The sequence below is a fragment of the Antedon bifida genome, chromosome 7, assembly GCF_963402885.1.
Source record: "Antedon bifida chromosome 7, ecAntBifi1.1, whole genome shotgun sequence".
NCBI lineage: Eukaryota > Metazoa > Echinodermata > Crinoidea > Comatulida > Antedonidae > Antedon > Antedon bifida.
In genome coordinates this window covers 32,971-60,319 of record NC_136232.1, presented here as the reverse complement: position 1 = coordinate 60,319, position 27,349 = coordinate 32,971, and the positions used below count along the sequence as shown (strand labels likewise).

The following is a 27,349-nucleotide window of genomic DNA, read 5'->3' as shown; positions in this document are numbered from 1 at the left end:
ACTTTTAAACCAACTTAATTCCTTGCATTGGCGCAACCTTCGTTCCATACCTATAATCTCATTGTTTACTATTATAGCGCCCTCTATTTAAAACTTGCAACATGGCAGCTTCCACATCGATATACGATTTCGCGATCGTCTTTTGATTATTTGGATCAAAGTACAATAATAATTAATACACATCATGTTCAAAATTGTGCAGAAACAGACGTACTCATGTCTATCGCATCGATACGGAACAATTTTGTGCTTTACCGGTGTCGTTTTAGTGCTGGTATCAGCTTTTCAATTTGGAGAGGTAAGCTAGACTAGAGAGTGCAGATCGAGTGTGGTGGGGTTAGGGCCAGGCCGGGCCGGGGGCAGGCCTATCTAAAAAGATAGGCTAGGCCTACTTTACTAGCTAGGTGGATATAGAGGCCTAGGCTATAAAACTATTTTTAACTAGCTCCTAGCCTCGTCAGTGGACGTACACGTATTGTATAGTAGCAGTAAGTGTATGCAGATTTCTTCAGTGGAATTTGAATCAAAATTCTATTCTAACTAAAGACATAATAATACTTAATTGTACTGTACTAGTAGTATTAGGCCTATTAATTATTATACAGTAGCCTAGTCAATTCAAAATCTACACCATAATTGCTAGTACTACTAGAATTAATGGCCACCAAATAATATGCCTAGGCCCTAGCTAGGAATTTTAAAATGCAAATGGTTAAATGTGCATGCATACAATTAAGGTTGGTTCAAGAAATAAATAAACCAACTTATTGATTTTTATTAAATTTTGCAATTATCCCCTTTATTGATTGAATAATCTCTTTATTACTGTTTGAAATGTTAAACAAAAAAGTTTTTTTTATAGGTAGCATTGGAATGGAGTCAAGATCAATATTCTGCTTTATTTAATGTTTACCATGACAACATAGGTGGAAAACTTTTTCAAGATAGGTAATACAAAAAAGTTAATCTGGTCACGATACAATATTTTTATTTCCAGAAACACGTTAAAATCAGTTAAAATATTATTAAACTTTTCATTCTAAAACACACTTCAAAGCTTCTTAGCCAAAAGCCATCACAGAGGGAGTCTTTAGTTTCGGAATAAACCTAATCAATATTTTGACAGTTTCTTGACATTAAAATTGTATAAAAAATACACTTTAATATCCATAATAACATTTGTATTGTTAGCATAAAATACGTTTGATAGCATTTTTTATCAATAAAAACTAAATTTTTGTTTCTATCCAATTATTGGTCAAAGTGAATAATGGTTTATGGAACATCAAAATGGCATATTCAACAAACTCATTTGAAAACAATATTTTTTCAGGGAACAATTATATATCGTTAAGGTTGAGCTTAGAGAGTATTATTGTTATAGTACAGTATTGTAGATAATGTTCCTATTGGTGAGAAGGTATCGAGATCAGTTTTCAGACGAAATACAGTATTTCATTGTCTATTTTATTGGTCAGGTGTTTGCCCTTAATCTAATGTAATTTGTAAATTTAAAATAAAAATACTTAATTAAAAATTAATCCTTGTGTGAGAATTTTTTTGCAAGTATTCTCAATGTACTGTACTTATAAGGGCGTTAGTATAAAGTACAAATTATGTCACAGTAGGGCAAACAACTGACCAATTACTCAACAATTAAATTTTCTATTTTAGCAACTTCTTTTTATGCAGTTTTTTTGTTGTTGATTTGTAGTCTTTTTCTGTGATTTTCAGAATGTGTTTGCCAATTCCAATTGATATTGTTTATACATGGGTCAATGGATCTGACTCTAGGCTTATAGAAGAATTAAATGCAGTCAAAGCAAAGCATGTAGCTCTTACTATGAATTCATCTAGGTAAGGATCAATACTAAACTCAAAATATAAAAACTCTATGATTTATCTGTTTTCATTATTGTATTGTAATCATAATAATATTTATTGGTTACTTCCCTTTAAAACTGAGGAACACTCTTGTAACAAGAGGTTCAACCCATACAAAATGTTTACAAAATATAGTCATACAGTAGTTACAATATATATATATATACAGATACGGTTCACAATTACAAAACATCAAGCAGCACAAATTCTACTGACTTATTAACAGTAAAAAAGAAACAAAATGAATTCATATTAAGGGGTGGAAATGTTTTTCAATATTTCAGTCCTATGTTTCATAGCTTTAATTAAAAATGATTTACTATAATTGTCAAAAATAGAGCAAATTGTTTTATCTTGGTATAAATCATAAATTTTCTCTACTACTATCTAGAATAGACTTGAGTCAGCAATAATATTTTATTTTAAAAGTAGAATGAAAGCAAATAGTAGAAGACATTATTTAAACAATGTTATTCAATTCTACAATTTCTTTTAATATAGCAATGGTATTTTATCTCAAAATGGAACACAGTAAGTTATCTGTTCATTCTTTTTTTCAAATCTGATTAAAACTGTTATTAAACAAAATATACATCTAAAGCTTATACATTGACACAACGTAATCTCCCAAAGTAACTGTCCACAACTTAAAATAACTGACCGAAACTCAAAGTAACTGACCTCAACTCAAAGTAACTGACTGTAACATTAGCTGAGCTGAACATGGTTTATTCTTTGTGGAATAAAAGGAAATGAAAAGTTACAGTATATTATAATTGTGTCATGCATGTGATTCAGGGTAACCACGATCAGTTTGATGTCAGAAATATAACTATGATTTGTGTTGTAGAGATGGTAACCACGACTAGATAGAATTCGTTCTATTGTCAACACTCTAAAGTTCGTTGCACAACTACTGTTGTTCCTTTGCGTTTAGTTTCACGTTGCCATTAACTCACTAATAAACTACTTGCTTTTGCTTTAAGAATATCTGGGTTCTGGTGATTGTACGATCATGATATTTTAGATTGATTGATTGTTACACTATATTAATGCCTTGCCCCCCCCCCCCAGTTAGGGACATGCACACCCTCCTTTTGACAAGTAAAATATATTAAAACTAATTTTTTCTCTTTTGTTTATTTATGAACTACTTTTTGATATTTATAGTTTTGAAAGACTTAGTGTTATATGCTAGCGCTCCCCTGTTAAAAAATCCTAGATCCTCACTTGCTGCCTACAATTTTTGAATTTGTTAACTCTTGTACTGTAAGTAGACATCTACCGTAATCCAACACCTTTTCCTATCTTGAGTGTGTCGGCTTTCCAAGAGATTTGACTATCATAAAAAAATTATAATAAGTAGCAATATTAATTGTGCAATTAAGCCATAAAGACATCAAGCTCATTACAGTAATGTAGCTATAGTGTACTGTATCTCATAAATCTCATGTTTAAATGTGCTATTACTATAAAGTGTATTGCCCTCTTAATTGACCACAAGCCACTAAACTCTTTATTGACAATTTTAAACATAAATATTTGAATGATAATATTAATAATAATAATTTGTATTGTCATATCTTTTTAGTTTTATATTTATGTTTTATATTTTCCAATTTTGTAAATTATAATATATATAAAAAAATCAATAAAAAAGTAAATTTGAATTTCTAGCTTCATATAAATTTAAAAATTAAATGATTTTTTCAATTTTTACAGAAAAAAATGCCTTATTTTTTTGTTCATACACATCCAACAGCGAGCAAAAACTCACAAATTACAGGATAAACTATTTATAATTTATTGTACTTATAAACTATGCCAATGAGGCTTAGGGAGAGGAGTTGAAAGAGTTGTGAGTTACAACCCTGGCACTAGGTCAGGATTGAACCCTGAACCTTGAGATTGAAAGGAAAGCATGTTAACCACCAAGCTACAGCTCCTCTACAAATATATATAATTCTGTTTTTCAGATATGTGTATTGTAAAAAGAAAAATTGCATCACTGCTAAAACGTTAATTTTTAGTAGGGCTCTTCCATCAGCTATAACTAGTTTAGAGTTGTCAATTTATGACCCAACATTCTTAAAAATGACAAGACTATTTAATATGACTGTAAATAAGGAAGGTGGACCAACATATACATTGGCAGAGTTTTCAAATCAGGAAGAAGGTATGGTTTTTATTATTATTATTGTGTTTACTTTATTAGTTTATTGTTTAATTAGTTTCTTTGTATAAGGTATACAATGAATGTTTATGAGTTGAATGTGAGAATTATTCATGAGTTGAAAGGGTGATTAAACCATAGACGGAAAAATATTTTAAATAAACAGAATAGGTTTTTTTTAAAGAATTAAAATCTTATTCCCTACGTTTTTTAGATCTAATTTAAGGTCACAAACTACATTTAATGTAAAAATATGGTCCTACTGAGATAACTTTTTTCGTCTTTAAATGGTTAAAAATGTGAAAAATAAGGTGATTCTAATAAATTTAGCGGCCCGCTATAAATCCCAACATGCATTGCGCCCGGATTGATATTTTTGTTTTTCTTCTGTAATTGACCCACTTTTCGATCAATTGTGAGGCGAAGAAGAAGTTCAAATGAAATTCTCACAAAGTTGAATGCAATTTTAAACACTGACATATTTAATAATAACAAAACATTTATATTTGTTTTTAATTAAAACAAACATATTATTTAATTAATTAATCTGCTGATTCGGTATTTTATCAATGTTGAATCTTAGACTGGAAGCCACTGTAGGCCATTAAAATAGGAAGCAAAAGTAAACAATACTATAGTTTGAATACCTGGGGGTTTATAATATCAGAGAAATAAGCTCTATTACATACATTCCATTAGCAAATGCTCAAGATCACTTAGCCAGGAATTCTTACAAAGACCACTCGGGTAGCATTTAATGGCTAGGGTTTACAATGTTATTGATTCATTTTCCTAAAATTATTTCTTTATTTTTACTTAATTAATGTTCATAAAGTTAATATGTTTGTTTACTTTAGTTGACAGTATATTGAAAGCAACAAAGGTGCTGGGAATGGGAGATAAAAATATTACAATGAACAGAGTATATATTGTAAGTAGACACATTTTTATTAATATTAGTTTATACTTTATACAACCATATGAATTATTTGTTACATTACTACAGCTTTTAATATTGTGATAATACAGTATATACTTGCACACTGTATCTGTTGGAACACTGGCACAGTTATCTCTTAAAATCTCCTATAACCTGTTGAATATTTGTTTCCCTTCTTAAAATTGCCCAGTTTTGCACCCCCACCCCTAACCCCACCTAACCCTAACCCCACCCCTAACTAACCCCCACCCCTAACCCCACCCCCACCCCTAACCCCACCATTCAAAACAACCTGATGCCCATCTGTTTACACACAACCACTAACTTTACTTTATTATGGCTAACATTATTGAATATGTTGCCAATGGTGAGCTGTTTGTTCACACACACATCATAGATAAAATAACTGACATCAATTTACAGTGAAGACATTTTGACACAAATTTAACCAATTTAAATCGTTTTTGTAGTCCAGTGAATTGACTGGTGATAAAACGTTGTTGCTGAAAGATAGGCTATTAGTGACTGGTGTTAGTAAAAACACAACTAAGTTACAAGTCAGAAATATCATAAAGGATGATGATTTTAGGGAGAGGATAACAGAGGTATGTATAATGCATTTTCGATATTGTATTTAGTGGCGTAACACAGAGGCCTGAGGCTCCTGGTTTAGGAACTCTAAGTGGCCTTCCAATGCTGGAGGCCTTGGGCGTTTTTAGCCTTTTTCTAAATTAGGATGAGCTTACAAAGTTACCATATCTCAAGTACTAGTCAGAAAGAGTTGATTTTTTCACTGATTTATTCAGAATGTACATATTTATGCTCCAATGTAACATTTTACGAAAGAATTTAGTATGACATTTGACCCTCGATCCCATTTCTCAATATTTGTATATACAATGCGACTAAAATATCTTCAGAAACTTTGTTTTGGCCTCAAATTACTTTGATACAGGTTTCCAATAGCCATCATAGGACCGCTTTCCCAAATTCACACCTTTTTTTTCAAACACCTCAAAAGTATGCAAATTAGTAGTACAAGTTTCATGAAATATGCAAATAAGGGGTGAAAATACAGTCTTCCCATATCTCACTAGTACTGTATATGTAAATAAAAGTGGGACGAACTCACATAAGATAAAAAAAAAATATGAACGTATGCATGTAATGTATTTCAGAATGAATATGATAATATTATAGTACTGTGTGATTAGTTCACTCACAGAAATTATATTGTTTTGTTTAAGGTTGAGCTGCACAATGTAGAAGGTGTAGCTTTGATGACAGTGCCTGATGAAGAAGCAGCTAAGTCAATATTGTCACAGGTATTAATATTTTGTAGAATACAGCCAACACCACAATTTTAAATTCAAGGTTTTCAGTAACATAACATTAACACTTATATTTAATTATATTTCAAAAATATTTAACAAGGGTGGTCCATCTAGCCGAAGCTGATCATTAAGGACCCTCATTCACAACAATACAATATGACAAGACAATAACATGAACAATAGAAGACAAACATTTAAAAATAAAATATAAATTAATAGAATTTATAAATATTAACAAAATAAAATATTAAAAATATACAGATTCAAAATCAACCAATCAATTTTGAGTCCAGCTACAGAAAACAAGTGGTTTGTTTTTCGTTCCCTTCATGGGATTGTCAGTATTCAGTATTCATAAACATGGTGGTATGTCTTAAACGACTATATCCAGGCTTGAAAAAACAACCAATGGGAACGAGGCTATAGAGCCTTCATCCCATAAATGTAAAATGTCATTTCATTGCACAAGTACATGTTTTGAGCGTAGGCCTACCTGTACCCACAATTTTTAGGTTTGACCTTGACGACCAAATGAACGCAAACTCAATCTTATATCGATCTGCACATACCAACACCGGGCAACCCCTAGTCTCTGAATAAATAAAGCCAGACAGACACACATTGATTTGGTGAATTATAGTAAGGTTCTATTTATCATGTATACACTCTCAATTTGTTACAGTTTGAACATAGTGATGCCAGCAATGGAATGAAGGTTGTTTCTGCATACCTTATATGGAATATTGAAGAGGTTAGTAGTTTAGTGTGTCAATTTCCTTTTATCCCAGGTACCATACAAATGATTGCATATTCTTGCATATTATCTGTGTTTGTTCTTTGTATGCTATACAAATAAATAAAATCAAGAGAAGGACTGTTAAATTGCCTGACAAGTTTTATGGTCTCTGACTTTTTAACTCAATTATTCAAATAAAACTATTATGTAGGATGAGTTTAAAGGAAATGAAGATGTTTCGGCAAGCAGGTTTGAGGACAATGAAGAGCTACGTTACTCATTGAGATCAGTTGAACGATACACGCCGTGGGTACGTCACATATACATCGTCACTAATGGACAAATTCCATCTTGGCTGAACTTGGACAATCCAAGGGTCACAGTTGTTACACACAAGGTTAGAATTTTACTGATACAGATTAGCATAGAATGTACAAAAGAGAGAGTGGCATAGCGCAGTTGGTTAAACTTGTGGTAGTCACAGTTGTGCGCTGAACCATGAAACTTGAATCCCTTTGTTGCTTTCTGTGAGTTCTGACTTTATTTTAAATAAGAGTAGAAATATCATCGTGAGTTGTTTGCATGATTAATCGTACACTAAAAACGGTGCTGGGTATGATCAACTATACTTTCCGTGTTAGTTCTTGAAGCTGCAGAATACTGATCATGAGAAAAATAAATACTGAACGCTATAATAAATCATTTATTCTTTCTGTAGTTAGATCCAACAATGGTACTTTAAGAAGATAATGCTGTGCAATATGAACCTGATTTAATTAGTGTGCTATTTGTTTCTCTCTGTGTATAACATATTTTAGATTTTCATCTTGATTGTTGTGCTTGTGCTTGCTTTTTTGTGTGCTTTTTAAACGTTTTATGAATCTTTGTATACCACAACCAAATGAATTTCACTGGAGTTAGGGATAATAAAGTTTTATTGAATTGAATGTAGATAGTATTTATTTACTTATTCTATTTTTATCTTCAATGTAGGAAATTTTTCAAAACCAGTCACATCTGCCTTCATTTGGCTCTCCTGCCATTGAGAGCCACTTACATCAGATCCCTGGGCTGTCTAAAAAGTTTATCTACCTCAATGATGATGTCATGTTTGGAAATGACGTCTGGCCGGATGACTTCTACACACACTCTAGAGGTCAAAAGGTTGGTACCAGTGGAATTGAAAGTATCTATAATGAATGCAGAGTATGAAAAATGTTTACAGGAAATGCACAATTTTTTAAGAGAATAAAGATTACCCAACTTCGGTAGAAGTGTTTAATGTCTTCCTTAATGTCAGCCTAAAGCTTACAGCCTTGACTTTCACACCTGTCCCACCCAGTCTCACTTATATATATATTCTCAATTTAACGGACTTCCTGCATTCTCACTCCTGGGGACAATCGAATCATATTGATTGAACTAAATACGTGGTGTACCGCAAACTTTATATCAACATACACTACAGCACCAATCCAATATACGTCTGAGTACCTACAAGTACTGTTTTATCCCACCCACCCCTAAACTTCTTTTAATTCATCCCTACTACCCTAGTGTCTGGTAGACTCACGATTGAAGATTAAGTTTCCCAGGGTTTTTTCAAAAAAATAAATGAAAATGAATAAAGCATTTTAAAAAGTGTAACAAGCTCTTTGCTTTTTAAGTTCCATAGAGCATTTCTGATTAAAAATCAATGTTTATATTTTGTGATGTTAAAAACAAACTATGGTACGACTTTGTTTAGGTTTATTTGACATGGCCTGTTCCAAATTGTGCAGAGGGGTGTCCTTCATCTTGGATCAAAGATAATTATTGTGATAAAGCTTGCAATACATCAGAATGTGACTGGGATGGTGGAGATTGTAAAGGTAACCATATATATATTTATTTAGAGATTATAATATTAAACTGAAATGTATATCAAGTGTCAAAAATAGACACCAGAGGCGGTATATATAATATCGCCCCTTGACGGTAGCTCTGGCTGTGCCCCTGGGGAATATAATAGAATATGTTTACAAAAACAATAGACAAGTTTGTTTTAATTCATTCTATAGGTGTTCATGCTAGTGCTGGTGGCCATTTTGGAGGTGGTGCTGGTGGAGCTGCTCTGGAACAAAGCAAGTTTAAATAATATATAATTCTAAAATGTGTCAAAAGTGTATAAAGTCTTATAATAATTAAAATTGAACTTTGAAAAAAAAAATAAAGATCCGCCTTGTAGTTTTGATGTACGGCCTAAAATTAGTAAAATAATAAAAAGTGGTCCAAAATTTGCATCCTGGTCCAGATTGCCTCCAAAAATCTTCTGTGACCACATATCTATCTTTGACTTACATTTGGGTAAAGATCCGTTTTGTAGTTTTGACGTACGGCCTACAATAAGTAAAAAAATAAAAAATCGTCCAGAATTGGGATCCTGGTCCGGATTGCCTCCAAAATTTAAGAGTCGTTCAGGACCACCACTAAAACTTATTCTGTTTATTTTAGTGTACTGTAACACTGGTTGTGCGAATGGCTGGATTGCTGATAAATACTGTGATCAGGTATGTATACCTAAATGGGAATATTCTTGAAAATTGTCTGTCTAGTGTTTGCTATCATCACATGATCAACAGACATAACAGACATGGTAGGTGCTATTTAATAAACCAGAAACTGTTTGTGTATGTATTAAGTTGTGAAGAAAGTACATCATACAGTTCTATTGGATTTACTTTATTCCCTTTGTTTTATCTTATTGACAATTTTGAGGAAATTTGATTAGGCCCTCTACAAAACCCACCCAATGAACGGCAGAGAATGGGACAGCAACCCTCTATTTTTCGAAAGATTCACTGGATTCTTTAAAGTGCACAGGAGTCATATGTACACTGGACCTCCACATTTAAGTTGTTATCCGAGAAGTTCTTATCCGAGAACTATGATCAAGAGGAGCCTCAAACATTATTTGCATTTGAGTAGACCAACATACATAATTTATACAATTTGCATTTAGTAATATACTTTTTTTTCAGTCTTGTAATATCCCTGAATGCGGTTTTGATGCAGGAGATTGCGGCTCAAAGAATTTACACAGGCTGTTCTCAGCTGAAATCAAGTACTCAGGACAAATGGTCACCATGCCACAAGGTTAATAATTCATCATTTATATTATTATACAAATAATGGACATTTTTGTCATGAAAGGTACAGTACTAATATGAGTTGGATGGTATACCAAGTTTCAATATGTCAATTAATTGTTCCTACTACTGAGTAATATACATTTTATTGTTTGAAGGTTTGCATGGCGAAATCAAATGTTGACATAAGTTTGCGGTACACCACGTATATTAGTTCTGAAAAGGATTAGGGTTAGGGTTAGGGTTTCGATCAATATGCTTTGATCGTCCTCAGGAGTGAGTGAGGACTAATATATGTGGTGTACCGCAATTAATATACATATCATTGTTTATTTATGTTTTCTAGGCCTATATAGACATACATAAACATTAGTGTGTAGTTCTAATGCCAAACACTTGCATTTTTAGGTGTTCAAGTTGGATATTTCAATGTAACATCTATGTTTGGCAACAATGGTACCATTGCCAGTGGTTACTACAGCAATAACAACATTGTACGAACAGGAACAATTGCACAAAAATTCAAAACAATGCATTTAGTATTATACAAAAACCACACACAGCAGAATGTTTCGTTCTTTGTAGAAGGAACCAAGTCGGATGGATCTGGGTTAAATGTAAGTAGTGTTCTTTAGGCAAGTTTACACCATTCAAAATTGTTTAATTATTTCTTCATGTACTTTTAGATTTAAACATGGAAATGCATTTATACCAAGATTTCCTTTGATTTCAACATTTAAAGTTTTGATGTTTCTATGCACCAAAAAGAATGATATAGTTCAGTATCAAGAAAGCATTAACGTTGATGATCTTTTCAAAAAGTGGTTATTCCTTTATACTTAAAGATGTACTCCTTGTAGTTTTAATAAAGTAAATCACTTCCGTAGAAAAAAATAATGTTTTCACTTATAAAATTATAAAATGACAAAATAAATGGTTATCATTTTGTATATATTTTAGGTAACATTTAATGTAACTGTCAACACAATACCAGTAGCAGAGAGGGCATTGATGGTTATCAAGAACGATAGCAAGAATAACACCAAAACAGAGGAAGATAATTTTGTATTTGAAGAATTTGACTCAAATCTCATGTTAGTATACTGTATTGTTATTTTACTTCTTGTTTTTCCAATAAAGGTTCTTCTTTTATAAACATTGTATTATTTCACTAATACATTTCATAGACACAACATTTAATTTGTAGTTGGTGTAAGCCAATGATGTCATAGAACTTTGGCTTGTAAAAAGAAAAAGTTGAACAAAAAGGTTTGAAGAATTAATTGTCATAAGCATTGTGTGTTGATTGTTTGATTTGCTTATTGGACAAAACCGTGTTGCTGTATTATAAGTGGGTTTCACTCCAATTTTTTTCAAATTACATAATGTAATTTACAATACTGTTGCTATTACTATACTGATACTTATATAGAGATCTACTGTAATTACCACTATTATACAGTATGACAACATTACAAATGTTATCACCATCATAACCATCATATTGTTTCCTTTTCTCTGTCTGCATTTTATTGAGCGTCTTTCATTCTTATAGTGGACCACATGCAATCAATAAAGATGTTGTCAATAAAGATGTCCCTGATATTGGTGAACAACAGCTGCCCCCAGAGTTTCAGAAGCAGCTAGAGCAACTGGAAAAACAACTAAGTGATGGTAAAAATATTTACTAATAATATCTATAATTTGTTAACTCAAGGAACTAGTTGCACATTTTGTGTGCAAGTGTGTGAGAGCTCATTTTGACATTGAACTGATTGTTGCTTGTCATGTGATAATTAACGCTGTGCATGCATGATTAGTGTATGCAAATGCTTTCTCTACGTGGTAGTTGTGGTTAAATTAAACTGAAAGCAACTCAACAACACTCATATTTTGTGCAACTGTGTTGAGGTCAGTTGTATTTAGTTTCTCCAAATGCCCATGTTGACCAGCTGAACACATGTTGAGAAAAATGATTCAATATTTATACTCAATATTCATAGTAAAGTACTGTATCTGGTCCTGTCTTGAAACATTACAATATCAACATACAACAACAATTCTGAGGAAGACTTATACTTAATAGTGTAGGACAAGTTACAGAGATAATAATTAACATAATTTATTCAATAATTATTTTTTAAATGTTTTATGTTGCAGGAGACTTGACTGAGAAAGGTTTTTCCAGATTAAAGGCTGAATTAATATATAACTACTTGTCCAGTAAGACGAAAAAAACACCATTATCTAAAGGAAAACAACAAAGTAGGAATAAAAAATCTGACAAAGATGGAATTAAACATATGCAACCCAAAGCAGATGAGTTCCACTTCCGCAAACAGGAGATACCTGTAGTTAATGATAATGCAAAAATGCAATATGATAATCAGGACAAAATTCAGCTAGATGCATTTGGTAAAATAGTGCCAGTTGTCAAAGCACCCAGTCAACAAGTTAATAATCAGCTGTCAAAGAATGCACAACATCAAGGGGAGGAGGCACATAAAAGCAATTTTCATGGGGCTGCTGCTGCTGCAAATCAAATACATATTAAGCAAAATGAATTTGCTGGGCTTGAGCAATTTAATGATTTTAACGCACAACAACCAGTTGAACCACAAAATAAGAATGATAGATCTGTTGACCAAATTGGTGGTAACCAGTTTAAAGATGTTAATGCACAACATCCAGTTAAACCACAAATTGGTAATAATAGACCTGTTGACCAAATTGGTGGTAACCAGTTTAAAGAAGTTCAATACCCACAGAAACCAGTTGAGCCACAAATTGGTAAAGCTGGACTTGTTGACCAATTTGGTGGTAACCAGTTTAAAGAAGTTCAATACCCCCAACAACCAGTTGAACCACAAATTGGTAATGATAGACTTGTTGACCAAATTGGTGGTAACCCACAGAAACCAGTTGAACCACACAATGTTGGTGTTAATCAGTTTAAGATAAGACAAGACCTACAGCAAGATCCGCAAATTTTTTTACATGATAATAATGTTGCTGGTGGGAATCCTAACCTGCAAAAGGATAATGCAGATAAGGACGCAGCCAATCAGAAACTAGTTGATGATACCGATATCATTGGTGATGACAAGGATCAAAAAGCAGTCAAAGAGTCTAAAGAAAATCTAAATATGGCTGAATTTGTACAGCAACAGTTAAATAAACCAGTTATGAATGGTCAAGTTTTACCCAAAATGAATCAACATAATGCTCAACAAATAGACTTAGATCAAGATGAGTTTAAAATGAATAATATATTGAAAGATGGCAATTTAGATGAAAGAAAGTCAAAGGACAAGGTTGATTTTGAATATCAAGAAACAGAAAATGAGAAGAAAGATAACCAGAATGAACAAAACCTTCATCCAGGAATGAGAAAACTTTTAATAAAACAGAATTATAAATATGAAAATGATCATATAAAGGATGACATACCACTATATAATAATTTAACTATTTTAAAGAATATATCAGCCTTCAATTTAGAAACATCGCAAAGTTCAAGTAGAAAATTAAATTTATTAAATACAGATATTGCTGAACATATAGGACAACTAAAGGAATCCAATATTCAGGGAAAATCTAAACAATTTGTAAAAATGAGGATATTGCAGGATTCTGTTACACATGATATACTTGATATTGCTGCAAAGAAAGACTTGTTGAAGCAGAATTCAGATCCCTCAGCAAATATTTTTAGTGAAGATGCTGATGAAAAGCAGCTGGATAAGCTAGCCAAACAAAGACAGCAATTTTACAGAGAAGGCAGTTTTCTACCTTGGGAAAAGTCACAAGATTTTTCAAAATACACAGAGGTTAGTTTGAGCTTTCAATTGGGCTTGGAAACTAGTTATGTAATCTTGATTCAGAGAATGTATGCAATGGAACTGGAACATGCTTCCTCATGTAATTCCTTAACACAGTTCTGTTGAATGACCAATGACATGATATGCATAGGCCTACTGTAGTTTGTTACAGATCGAAAGCTCCCTATTATCATTCATTTACTTTTTATTACAAGTGGGTTGCCCTGCAGTTAAGTCAGCTACCTGTACAATGTACACATTTGTGTCGTAGCTGGAACTGACAACTAAATTTCTTATATTCCTTTATGTCACCAGTGAATATTTTAATTGAATGTTATTTAAAGATAATTCTTATTTTTCCATCACTTAGTACAATATAATAATTTACTTTAAAAAAAAAAAACATCCAACAGTGAGTAACTCACCAATTACAGGATAAACTATTTTTATAATTTATCATGCTTATATACTAAGTCTCATTTCATGCTTACGGAGTGGAGTTGAGTCATGAGTTGCAACACTGGCATTAGGTCAGGATTGAACCTTGGATCACCAACCACCCTATATAAACCATTTATTTACATTTTTACAAGTGGGTTACCCTGCAGTTAACCATCTATACAATATACACGTTTATGTCATAGCTGGAACTGACAAACTCTACATCTCCAGTGAATATTTAAGTTGAATGTTAAAGATAAATCTTATTTTTCATCACTTGCATCTTTGTACAATAATGTTTGATTAATATTTAGCCATCCACATTTGTTATTTACTTGATGATAATTTGTTTAATTTTATGTATTTTTTATTTCATTTCTGAAGCAAATAGAGCAGCTAGAAAAGCAGAATGAGTTTGATACGCCAAGCGGAACAGGAAGTCGGCAACTTCTGGATACGTTTGGAAACTCGCTGCGCCATGTCAACAAGCTTTACAATCATCGGTTTGGCTTCACTGCTCGTAAGGTGCCTGCACACATGCCTCATATGATTGACGTTGACATCATGAGAGAACTACAAGATGAGTATGTAGTTGTTTACGTTGTGTTTTTTTAAAAGGTTTTGCCGTACTGTACATATTTAAGATGTCTAATATGTATATGTGCAATCACAAAATAAAGGCTTATGTCGACACACAGCTGCACAAGGTATGTGCAGTTGAGTGCTTTTCTGGAAAAAAACCTGAAAACTTTGATTTATGTCACATGTGTGGTATGGGTAACCGTGACCAGTTGAAGTCAGTTTAATGTTAACATGTCACATGTCACATGTGTGGTATGGGTAACCGTGACCAGTTGAAGTCAGTTTAATGTTAACATGTCACATGTCACATGTGTGGTATGGGTAACCGTGACCAGTTGAAGTCAGTTTAATGTTAACATAAGTGATGGTTCCACTCCACGTTTATTTACAATCATTTCAATAAACTAAAACATATCCAACTGTATTGTTAGTGACACACGCTGAACCTTTATTTAGAAAGTGTTACAGGATATTTATTGTGCTTGGGTTTTGATGAATAGCTCTATTTGTATTAATTAATATAGATTAATAATCTAATTACTATTGTTGTTGTTTTCCACATATTGTTATCAACACATATTCTCTTTATAGTATATCTAAAGCATTTATAAATGTCTTTATGTATTTGTTTTATAGGTTTGAGGAGGAGTTTGCAATCACATCATCACACCAGCTTCGTCATTCAAAAGACATGCAGTTTGCTTTCTCATTTATGTACTTTATGATGAGTCAAACAAAGGAGGTTAACATCTCTGAAATATTTGCTGAATTTGATACAGATAACTCAAGGTAAAAACACCTTAACACATATTAAGCCATTATCAATGAATGAATATTAACATAAAATTGTTTTCAAACACAACATTGTAACCATTACTTTAACCTTTGAAAAGGTCACTGTGAGTGTGACACTAGATGTTGATGGGACACCATTAGACTAAACCGACTATGGGCCTGTTTCTGTTGCAACTGCTCAAAATACGGTATAAAATATGGTATTTTTTATACCATATTTTTTAATACCCCGTTTCTGCTAACAATATTTCTTGGGTGGTTGTGTTAAAATTCGTCCTTTTTATCCAAATTGCCATTCATTTATTTGGTCGATAATTAAAAGTCGCAACAAAGGAAGTTTTACGCCTCACAGCCTGGCCTAATGGGGACAAGTAATTCGTTCCCTCCACGAGTGATTGTCTTTTGCAATGTTGTACTGCTTTTGCAGGCTCTTCAGCTTTGAGTTTACTTGCTTTGGAGACAAGGAAGTCTATTCCGTACTTCTGCTTTATTTATTTAGAAATGTCTTTATAAATGTGGTTGTCCCTTTTATTACCTTTTAGTTGGCTGGATATATAAAAGTGGTAAAAATAAAGTTTTCACTTAATTTTTTTTCACTCCAATTTTTAGTCAAAATGAATAACTATAATATGTGACATTAAAATGGAATATTCAATTAAAAGAAATTTAAAAAAAAAACAATTTTAAATACTTGACAGTGACATTTAAAAGCTTGACCATGACACTCGCTTGACCAAGAGGTTAACCATAGCACTTGTATTAACCTTAAAACTTGAAAGCTTATGACACTAGAAAATTGACCATGACAATCCAGTCATTTTACCCTATGAATTTATTCTGACAAGTCTATTTTTGTCGACTGCAGAGTTTTATCAGATCGAGAAATCCGTACCTTAGCAACAAGGCTGTTTGAGCTTCCATTGGACTTGCAGACACTGACGTCTTTAGAGAATCAGCTTATTAACTGTTCAAAACACATTCCAATGTCTCTACAAGGATTTGTACCAGAAGAAACGAGAGAGGTTTACTATGAGGCAGATACTATGGTAAGTACAATAAGCTTGGCATAATTTCACTCATCTAAACTAAACTGAGGACAATAGCATTCTTGTTGACTTCCCAACTTGAATTTCATTTGGTTGGGTGACAGATAGCACAAATAATTCACAACATGTTAAAATGTCTACAGAAGGTAGAGGAGGCAGACGACAGAAATATGAACTGATCATTAAGTGTGGTTCCCGACACAATGTAACAGACGCAATGTAAGAAAATGCCTTTCCAATAATTGTATTTGCCCCCGTCTGTGTGAAATCAAACCTGCTTGTTGCGCGTCAACGTTAGTTGCCGTAGACTTTGACCTGGTTCACCCTGCATACTTTTGAGTATAACCTTTACTTTGTTTTCCAGTGTTCTTTTGCCTTGTGTTGTTGTGTGAAATCAAACTGATTTGATTCCCCGTAACGATGTTTGCAGCACTGTTACATCATCGGTTCCCACTTGTGATTGCACAATACGGCACTTTGCGTTGATACGTCGCTACGGTTCGTTGCGTTCTAGTGGGAACCATGCTTTAACGTGGATATAGACATTATTCTTCATATTTACAGTATATAATAAAGTTGCCTTTTATTTGTTTTAAGCCACAAGTAACCCTTGGTTTAGTTGAGCATTGCAAACCACTTGTTGTCAAAATGAATGAAACCTTCAAAGCAAAATATAAGTACAGGTAACTCACAAGTTTTTAAATATATTTCATCACAGCTCTTATTGCCTGATAGTTGTAGACCCAACCATATGGTTCCCAATGCCTACTTGTAGTTCCAAGGACAAGGACATCTACCTATGGTCAGAGAGCCTTTGCAGTGGCAGCGTCAACTTTGTGGAACTCCCTACCAATCTACCAGTGCACTTCCCTTAACTCATTTAAGACTCAACTCAAGACATTCCTTTTCCAACAAGCTTTTCATTAATTTAACAATTCCTGCTTTTATTTTTTATGTAAAGCGCATTGAGAGCTTGCTTATATGCGCTCTAAGAAAAGACTATTATTATTATATGGTACAGTACATACCGTAAAACCTCATTCTTTTTTATAGGACACTTGGGTGTGCTTCTTTTCATGATTGGCTTCTTTTCGGGATTCTTTTGCAAACAACAGAGGGGGCTTCTTTTCGAAAAGAATAAATACGGTCCCTATAAAACCCAGTGTATACAAAATTAGCACATTCCTGTCAGAGTTTTTTAAAGGGGATTAACCATTTAACAGCATTATATTACATAGACGTTTTGTCTCCTGGTTTTACTTACTCATATTTGTTTACACATTTTTCTTTATTTTTTGTACTTTATCAGACATGAAATTCTTAATGATGATGAAGTAGCATTTAAAATGATTCGTTCCAATGTGTCACATGTCATAGGACAACTTGATGACATCCGCAAGAACCCAAAGTAAGTATATCTTGTACTTTGTAGCTATTTGGCCCAAGTACTGTTTTATCTGTTACAGTCAATTAGCCTAAAGAATTTATTTGGTTGGAATATATGATGCTATCGTGACAGACCCTAATAATAAATTATATACGGCCATATTGCATTGAAACACTGGTTCTCATCAGATCACCGAAGTTAAGCAATGTTGGGCCCGGTTGCGTTCTGGATGGGAGACGTGTTATATGCCGTATATAGACTGAGAACATGTGGCGTAGTGTGTTGAAAGTTGACTTCTGATCAATGGATTGAGAGTTTGATTTACATATACATGTACATACATGTTCGTCGCATTTTCTTTACGTTTGCCTCTCTCTACCCAGGTGTACAAATTAGTACCTGGTTGGGTCAAAACACAACTGCTGATTACTAGATGAAACATACATGTTTAATAACAAATTTCTGGGGTAATAATGTGAAAGTGTCATTTGAACATAATATATATAAATGAATTTATATTTGTACCATTACACTCATAAACATTCATTATTATTCATTATTTGTATATTATTATTAGGATTATTATTATTTTAGGAAATTTGTTTGTCTGAATGATAACATTGATCACAGTTTAAAAGATGCAGAGATGGTTAAAGCTGTTTTACAAGATTTCTACGAGTCCTTGTTTCCCCTACCTTCACAGTTTGAACTCCCTCCAGAATATAGGAATCGCTTCCTCCATATGGATGAGCTTTATAAATGGTAGGTGGCATTAGGAGATGCCTTGTTTTATTCCCATCAAAGAAAACCAAACCAGACCTCCTGAGTCTTCCTATAACTGCCAGAGTTACCAATATTTCAAGTGATCTGCCGTCTCCTACTAAAGAGGAAATTTCACCCATTATATAACAAAAAACATCCCACATATTTAACATTTAGGGGCTTTACTAGTAGGCCCCCTTTGGTTACTAAAGCCATAAAATGTGTTACGGTTGGCAATGTATTTTCTACAATGTATATTGGCATATGCCACGCTTTCAAAGCCCCTGAAATACTAATTGTTTGTGTATTTTTTAAAGTTACAGTGCAGCACATTATTTGTTTCCTGCACATTCTTGAAATTGTTCTTGCTTTATCTGACCTTTTCAAAAATCGTTTTATCTTCTGTTACATTAATGCGTTTTTGAAGTCTTTATAATTCTGTTTTGTCACAAATTACGTTATTTAATGCATTACAGGAGACGATACCGAGACTGGCTACGGTTTTGGACTCATCTTTCACTGTCTGCCTTGGTCCTTTTTGCTTTCATGTCATTCTGTTCTAACCAGGTAATTCTTTTTAATTTACTTATTACTGTTTAACTTTATTGAGAATGATACAGTAAAATAACTTTGTTTTTGACCTTTTATTTTATTAGCTATTGGCTTTAAAACGCAAATGCTGTCCAAAGAGACGTCCTCGTACGAGGAGGGAACAAACTGCTGAAAAGTTAATTCATGTGTGACTAGGAAAAGAGAAAAAACAGAAGCGAAAAGAAGAACCCAAGAAGGAATGAATGCTGAAGAGAAGCAGTGAAACAAGAGGCTTATAGATCTTCATTACTCGATTACATCAATTGAAATGATAGATATGCAATAATAAATGATGGTATATAAGGGTAATTTTAGCAGTTTGGCTTAAGCATTGAAGGTTACTGAATTTTGAAAGCAGATTTCTCCTGGTAAAATGCTACTTATTGTGAGGTAAACCACTTTAGGCAAAGTCCAAGAGCCAGAGGCGTAACGACTATAAGCGCTCACTGGCTAAACCCAGGGCCCCAGAGCTCAAGGGCCCCAGAGCATAAGCAGTCCAATGCAACTACCCAGCTTTGGAGGGCCCCTTAAGAGTGCTAAGCCAGGGGCCTTTGCCCTGTGTGTTACACCACTGCCAATTTTCATTGTATTCCAAAATCTGAAAGTTTAAAAATGGGTAGCATAATTATGCCAAACAGCTCTCTGAATTCACCGCTATTAGTATTATTCTCCTTTTGTAGAATATACAGCTCTATCCAGAAGCAATACTCATTTTTACATTAGTATTTTATTGCTATATTTTTGTTCTTTTTTACATTATTAGAATTAGTAATATTTTTATTTCTTAGTAAACCATTTTTTGCATACCCACTTTGTTATGTAAACTTCTAAATTGTATATAAATAATATTTATATAGTCTGAAATTTCTGGGTAAATTCTAATAGCAATTTTAATTTATTATTATCAGTACTTTTGTTTTTAATTTCCTACCAATTTTTGATTGCGTTGATGAATTAGCTTATATGTACCTTGAAAAAAAATTGTAAATATTATACCATCATGATTATATTTTGCTCTTTTTCCAGACACTGATTTACATTTTGTTTAAACCAAATTTGAAGATCCATCTTCCAAACTCACTCTTCCTCTTGCACACATGTCCTTTTTTGCTGCGTGTGATTGCTCAAAATCTACTTTGCATTGCATCCCATTTTAAAAACCAAGCTTGATATTGGGACTATGAACATGGCCAGTAATGCCATCTAATATATTTCAATAGTATTTATACAAAATTAATAGCTAAACCATATTAAAATATAGAATAGGATCTTGATTTTCCAAATTCAATAAATAAGATAATTTAAAATAAAAAATGTAAATAAAAAAAACAACATTCCATTAAAATCAAGTGTAAATTTGTTTATATATAATAAAAAAAATAGGGATTCTAATCACTGATATCAGGAAATCAAATTGTGATTAAAATCTACATAGCATGTTCTTGTGGGTGCTCACTTTACAGTAAAACTAGCGTTTGTTCCAAGGTTGATTTAATAACATTTATTTTTTACTTTAAAGATATGTCTCCAGAAAAAAGTTATTTGTTTTCTTGAATATTCCATTTTAATGTTATGCAAGACTTATTCACTTTGGCCAAAAATTAGATGTAAACAAAATTATTTACCTGGAAAATATTTTTTTTAAAGAAAAAATATTCAAATTGGTTGCCAGTTAATGGGTTTTTGGTGGAATTTAACCGTTAATTTTTGACATTGTGAAAATCTTTTTCTACAAATGTGATTAACTTTATATAACTACAAAATGGCATTTTCAAAGTCTGAATAGTATTAATATTTATATTTCATGTTTTTAATGAATTAAATTAATTAAGTGGTTTAAATTACGTTTGATACAATATTTTGATTACTGGTGGAGGGTATATTGTTACTACAAGTAGCAAATAGGTTTGTGTGAGGGAATTAAGTTGATTAGAGTGTTGTTTGCCCAACTCTAAATGTATTTATACGGAATACTCAGTACATCTCGCAAATATGCACTGTTAGTATATCAAAAATAAATGTTTTGTCGCTATCCTTTCAAAATATTTACTTAATACTGTATCCATATTTGTTGCTGAAACTGAGTTAAGCATCTTTCACTCCAGCTCCGACATATAAAATCATGTCTCAATGTTTCATTTTTACAATGCTCCATGTGGCCATGCACTAATACTTTTTACTGTGCATAGCTGCGTGGTGCTTTGTGAAAATCAAAAGTCACTAATGCTGTACGCGCAATCTGACGTAAACGTCATTACAGCCAGACTGGAGCAGGTGTGAAAGACGCTTTACTGTTACTTGTGCAAGCAATAGCCAATCAGAATTTGACCATGTATGTTTTAAATCCTAGGTTTTGAAACTAACCAGAGTTAATTTCTAACATAATGGTATATGTCATAAAATGAAAAAGCAAAACTTTGTTTAAATGTGAAATAATTCAAATATTTATTTAAAAACATAATTTTGTTAAAATACTGTTTAAAAATTTTTTTGTTAATATCTCAGTGGTAATTAATACAGTACAGGCAATACATACACTAAATATAATAGACAAACCGATATTGTAAAATTCCATTAAGGTTTTGAACGATTTATTAGTTTATTTGGTAATAATATATTAGGTATAAACATTGATGTAACATTTATTTGTATTACAATCATTTATATATACTTTCATTGTATATTTGAAATAACATTTTATATTATACTTGTCTAACAGATGAAAATAACACATTTCTGTCACTTATTTATTTTGTTGAAATATGAAGATTGTTGCTTGTCTCATAGTATCTATATCCCGAGTAGATTTTCGTTTAATCTGGCTTTCAGTGCAGCCTAAACTCGTTCTAGCTTGTTTTATCTGGCTTTATTGGTCGGCATTCTAAATCAACAACAACATGGTCGATATGTGGAGCATATGACTTTACTCGTTCAATGTGTAAAACATGTGTGGACCAATCACCACCTTTAATTTCAATGCACAGTTGTCTTATTTGTTGGGAAACTTCATATGACCAATTTTGCCAGGACTGTTGTTGAGAATTCTTTTTATCTGGTAGCCTGTGACAATCATTTGAACTATGGGCACTTGTATCAACTGATGTTTGACCCTTGACATTAGCAACTCTTGATGACGTATTGCTTAAGTTGCAAGTTGGTATTGCTTTTTTTGTTGGAACATTTTCTGGATTGCAAGAAGGCAAGTTTTTATCTTCTAAGTGCCCAACGCTAAAGGCACAAGAAAGCGATGATTCAGTCATTTGAACATCCGTTTCAATGGCTAAAGTATTATCAATCAATGCATTACTTTCGGGGACAAAAGGTGACATGGATTGCGGCAGACGGGAGGAATTCTTTCCTGCAGGTGGACTGGTTACATTGCCATGTATATGTAGTATACCACCCTTCTTTTTTAGAGCCTTACAAGCAACTGGCCATCCTTCACCAGAGCTTGGAATAAGCCCCAAGTTAACCCTGTCTGCTACTTCACTGGGACATGTCTAAAAATGAAAGAAAAAATATTTGTGAAGAACATATTAAGACTTGATTCCCTCTTGGATGAAATGCAACAACATAGGCACAACATCGGTGAATTGACCAATCACAAGCAACATTTTGGATTATCCTTAGCATCATGATTGGTCAAAATTCTTGTGGCTATAACATCCTTGTATTGCATCCAAATGGGAACCAAGCATAAACAAAATGTTCAGTAGAACCCCCTTTAAGGGGGACACTTTCGGGATAAAACAAAGTATCCCCTTATGCACTTGTCAATTGTATGACCCACTATACGACCCCCGGGAGAGGTGCATCATTTGTCCGATGTGCGTCATACCTTATCAATACCATGACGCACCCGTTTATTGATGTGACATACCTTCTAGGTTTTTGACGCACCCACATCTGCGTAAGTAATTATTTGTAAATGACGCAATCATGACGCAGCACTCCCAGGGGTTGTATAGTGGGTCATACAATTGACAAGTTCATTAATAGGGTAGTGTTTAAATATACAATGCCCCTCGTTCTTTTTTGGTATGGCTTCAGTATAAAGGGGGACACCTTCGGGATAATACAAAGTATCCCCTTTATAGGGATAGTGTTAAAAAATACAATGCCTCTCATTTGTTTCATAGGAAAATGTGACCCTGCATAGGTGCTTCCCAAACTAAGTCATGTGATTAATTACAGTAGAGCTCGTATTATAATTAATGGGATACTGCCCAACTCAGACAGCTTCGTACGACGAGTTGAATCCCGACGAAATGAGTCGTCTGGAAATAATGTTGGGTGTAGTTGTTAGGTCGTCGGGAGAACTTTAAACATGTTTAATTTTTCTCCCAAAGAGACGACTAGTCGTACAACACTGTCTGAATTAGCCTTATAAGTTCAAGGACACAACCAAGTGTCCCCTAAATAGGACTTATATGTTTTGTTTCTACACCTGTCTATTATCTCCTTCATAAACAGTACACCTGTCCTGTACTTTGTTCAACACCAAGTTTCTTTTGAGGGCAGCAATAGCATTTGGGTTCCACTCGCAGGCGTGTACGAATGCTGCGTTCGCATGTACCAGATATGGTAGTGTAAAATAGCCAATGCCTGCGTACAAGTCCACAATTGTCTCTCCATCACATTTCATATTTGCCACTCTTATTTTTTCTGTAATGTTACCAGAGGAAAACATGCATTTTGTGATATCGAAACTGTATCTGTAATAAAAAAATACAGTACATAAAGCTGAGAATACATCTAAAAACTACACTAGAATCCCTTACCTATTAAGGGGACACCTTCAGTACAAAATGTACCCTTAAAAGGGGTGTCCTCTGAATAGTTGTTGTCTGTGTGGTTAAAATATTTATATTGCCTCCAATTCATTTCCCATTAGGACACAACACAAGGACATAAGCGCAACACAAGGCAGTTGGCCAATGGAATGATTAAAAATAATCCGTACCTTCGTGATTGGTCAAATTACTTTCATTGTGCCTACGTCCTTGCGCTGCGTCCTAGTGGGAACCAAGCTTTAAAGGTAATGTATTTTACTATTGTAATTACAACTTAAGCTCTGTCTACACTGTCAAACTAGAATTGACAAAAAAAGTGTTATGTGCTCAAATATAATAGTGATATGCCCAGATATGGTAGTGATAAGACATCATCATGTCCATATATAGGCACATCATATTTTTTGTCACATAAAGTTTTGCTTTTAATTTGCTGCTTGTGATAACTGATCTCGTTTTCTAATTCAAACACACTTGGTTGGATGAAATGTGAAAGTATGAATTTATTTTTTTTAAAAACTTTTTTACTAAACTAATAAACAAAAGGAATAACATAATCACCTGATACCATTGTCAATATGCTGAACCCATCCACTCTCACCTAATAGTAACTCAACATTTGGTGTTCTGAAGCCATCACTGTGCACACCACCCCTACTACGAGCCAAGCGCTTCCCTCCGACTGCTGCCAACACCTTCTGCCAATCTTCAACTGTCATTGAATCCCAGATGTCATTGTTGAAGCAATGTGACGGAAATAAAACCAAGTCTCCATGTATTTCCCAGTTTTTTGGAAATTTCTCTTTCATGTCATCATCAATAGGTATGTTTTTATTGTCAAAAATCAATAATAAAACGTCTTCCAATCTCTGTGATGGGGATAACTGTTTTTTCCTAATTTTCTCCAGTGGAATTTTCGCAACATGGAATGTGATATTATTTAGAGAACCACAACTTTTGAATTGAATGCATTGACATGATTGATTAGCAGATGTTGCCTCCTGGTTAATTTGAGATATTTTTCCACAAGTGATGCAAACATAAATCAAAGAGTCATCAACATTTTGATTTGGACAAGTCCTTGAGGCATTGGTGAAGTGTTTGAAAGCTATTTCAGTGATTGGTATTACCACAACCTGGCCATATGTTGTTGTTTTCTTAGTCTTATCCATCACACCAAGTTGAGATAAAGTAGACCTGCAATAAACAAAGTATGTAAATGTTTACACTTTAACATTACCAACAGTGGCGTAACGGCTAAAAGCGCTCACTAGCTAAATCCAGAGGCTCCAGTTAAGGGGCCTCGCCTTAGCATGAGCAGTTCAATGCAACTACCCAGTGTTGGAGATGCTAGTGCTAAACCAGGGGCCTTTGCCTCCTGCATCATGCCACTGATTCAAAACAGTATGACACCATCTCGCATCTTATAGGCCCCAAAAAGATAAAGGCATAATTGATTGATTTGGCCAAGCAGGTTAAATATTGCCAATATAAATAACAATTGTATTAGTGGCCTGGTCTAGGTGGATTATATCCCATATCACTTTTCATCTTAAAACTGGTGGTAGAAATAATCTTCTATGGATGATAAACCATAATCATCTCTCATCATATCATGCCTTATAATAACATACAGCAGCATACTGTAAGAAGACTAAAACAGTAGGTTTATGTAATGTTTGACATGTTATCAAAAACCAGGTCATAATTTATTTTTACCTGTCAAACTTACTTTCCGACAACATTTGCTTGGTTTGTTTCAGATTTTAATTTATTTTTAACTATGAAAATACCCCAGATAATACAAATCTGATTGGACAAAATGAATACCTCATTTCTTTTGCATTACAAGGCTTTACCATTACACACAATACTGAATCCAAAATACTTTGTTCCATCATCTGTCTATTGAAAAAGAAAATATGAGCATGAAAGATTACTGTACCTACGAACTACTTCATATACAATTATCTAATTACTGAATTATTAGGCATTTTTTAGTATAATAATGTGACTATTTACAGTACTGTACAAGTACGACAGATGCATGTTTATTACATTCCCAGTAAATGCTGAATGATATTCATTGAGGTCAAGTATTATAGTATACAGACGCCTCAATGAATTCATAGATGTTGTTATGTGGAGTGGTCATCCCGGAGTCATGATAGCAGAATTAAATAAAGATTTTGCTTTAAACATTTCGATTGTTTAAAATAAATTCCAATTGTCAAAGTACATCTCGCCATTATTTAATGTCAAGTTGTATCGGTAGGCGTAAACCCTTCAAGCGTGCGGGTCGTACTAATCTTCCTCTGTAGTGTAGGGCCCAGTATCACCTGGTAGGGTTTTATGATACTAAATGTTATTTAAGTACATGCATAATATTTAAAGTTATTGTGATATTTAATAAATTAAGTTAGTTTTATACATTTTTTAAAGTCCCATTCCCTACGTTTTTTAGATATAATTCAATGTCACAAACTACATAATGTAAAAATAAAAACTATGGTCCTATTACGATAACTTTTTTTCGTCTTTGAACGGTTAAAAATGTGAAAAAAATAAGTTGATTCTTGCCTTGTCCAGCTAGGCCTAGCTAGGTTAGGGTGATACGACCTAGAGACTAGTGCCTAGGGCCTACTATAGTACAGACAGTATTATAGAATAGGCTATCTACTACTTCTTCTACCTACACTACTTTCTAGGCCTAGCCTAGCCTATAGGCTATGCTAGGCTTCACTGAAATGAAATAAAAACAACGCACATCTATCGTTTATAGATTAGTATAGTAGTAATTTAAATTTAAATTCGCTTTTGCCTTGTATTTTATCGAAAATGTCTACCTATTTTTCATTTACAATTCCCAGAGCGTAAGCACATGTGCGTTTGTTTATTCAGTTTGTCGCCCTCTACATTTAAAGGTCCAACACCAA

At 33.4% G+C, this 27,349-nt stretch overlaps 2 protein-coding genes across 3 annotated transcripts; one reads left to right on the top strand and one right to left on the bottom strand.

Annotated features, from left to right (window-relative positions):
• Window positions 1-103: 103 nt before the first annotated feature.
• On the top strand, window positions 104-22,153 carry LOC144848611 (N-acetylglucosamine-1-phosphotransferase subunits alpha/beta-like). The gene is made up of 27 exons (XM_078705423.1): window positions 104-298; window positions 863-948; window positions 1,735-1,857; window positions 2,386-2,415; window positions 3,861-4,060; window positions 4,915-4,988; window positions 5,468-5,602; window positions 6,245-6,322; window positions 7,014-7,082; window positions 7,279-7,464; window positions 8,061-8,231; window positions 8,815-8,938; window positions 9,128-9,190; window positions 9,561-9,616; window positions 10,088-10,202; window positions 10,604-10,812; window positions 11,156-11,289; window positions 11,751-11,869; window positions 12,356-14,025; window positions 14,842-15,041; window positions 15,676-15,828; window positions 16,700-16,880; window positions 17,478-17,563; window positions 18,190-18,288; window positions 18,862-19,029; window positions 19,506-19,596; window positions 19,686-22,153. Exons 1-27 carry the CDS (start codon window positions 185-187, stop codon window positions 19,770-19,772), a joined length of 4,821 nt encoding a protein of 1,606 aa, XP_078561549.1. The 5' UTR covers window positions 104-184; the 3' UTR covers window positions 19,773-22,153.
• On the bottom strand, window positions 22,127-27,308 carry LOC144848612 (tRNA wybutosine-synthesizing protein 2 homolog). Of its 2 annotated transcripts, none has more exons than XM_078705426.1 (5): window positions 27,260-27,308; window positions 26,244-26,318; window positions 24,975-25,610; window positions 24,068-24,335; window positions 22,127-23,120 (listed from the first exon to the last, which is right to left on the bottom strand). In XM_078705426.1, the coding sequence occupies exons 1-5, from the start codon at window positions 27,268-27,270 to the stop codon at window positions 22,467-22,469; spliced, it is 1,644 nt and encodes a 547-aa protein (XP_078561552.1). In that variant the 5' UTR covers window positions 27,271-27,308; the 3' UTR covers window positions 22,127-22,466. The 2 variants fall into 2 exon arrangements, with proteins under 2 accessions (XP_078561552.1, XP_078561553.1); XM_078705427.1 differs by having other exon boundaries at window positions 27,181-27,276.
• Between the last annotated feature and the right edge of the window lie 41 nt (window positions 27,309-27,349).

What these genes read in the sequence shown, in the direction of transcription:
- LOC144848611 (XM_078705423.1), top strand. Translation starts at nt 185, where the DNA reads ATGTTCAAAATTGTGCAGAAACAGACGTACTCATGTCTATCGCATCGA. An exon ending in CTGATAAATACTGTGATCAG is followed by an intron (nt 9,617 to 10,087) that starts GTATGTATACCT and finishes CTTTTTTTTCAG; the next exon opens with TCTTGTAATATCCCTGAATG. An exon ending in ATTTTTCAAAATACACAGAG is followed by an intron (nt 14,026 to 14,841) that starts GTTAGTTTGAGC and finishes TCATTTCTGAAG; the next exon opens with CAAATAGAGCAGCTAGAAAA.
- LOC144848612 (XM_078705426.1), bottom strand. An exon ending in TGTAATGCAAAAGAAATGAG is followed by an intron (nt 25,611 to 26,243) that starts GTATTCATTTTG and finishes TGTTTATTGCAG; the next exon opens with GTCTACTTTATCTCAACTTG. An exon ending in ATGAAGGAGATAATAGACAG is followed by an intron (nt 23,121 to 24,067) that starts GTGTAGAAACAA and finishes TTTCATTTTTAG; the next exon opens with ACATGTCCCAGTGAAGTAGC.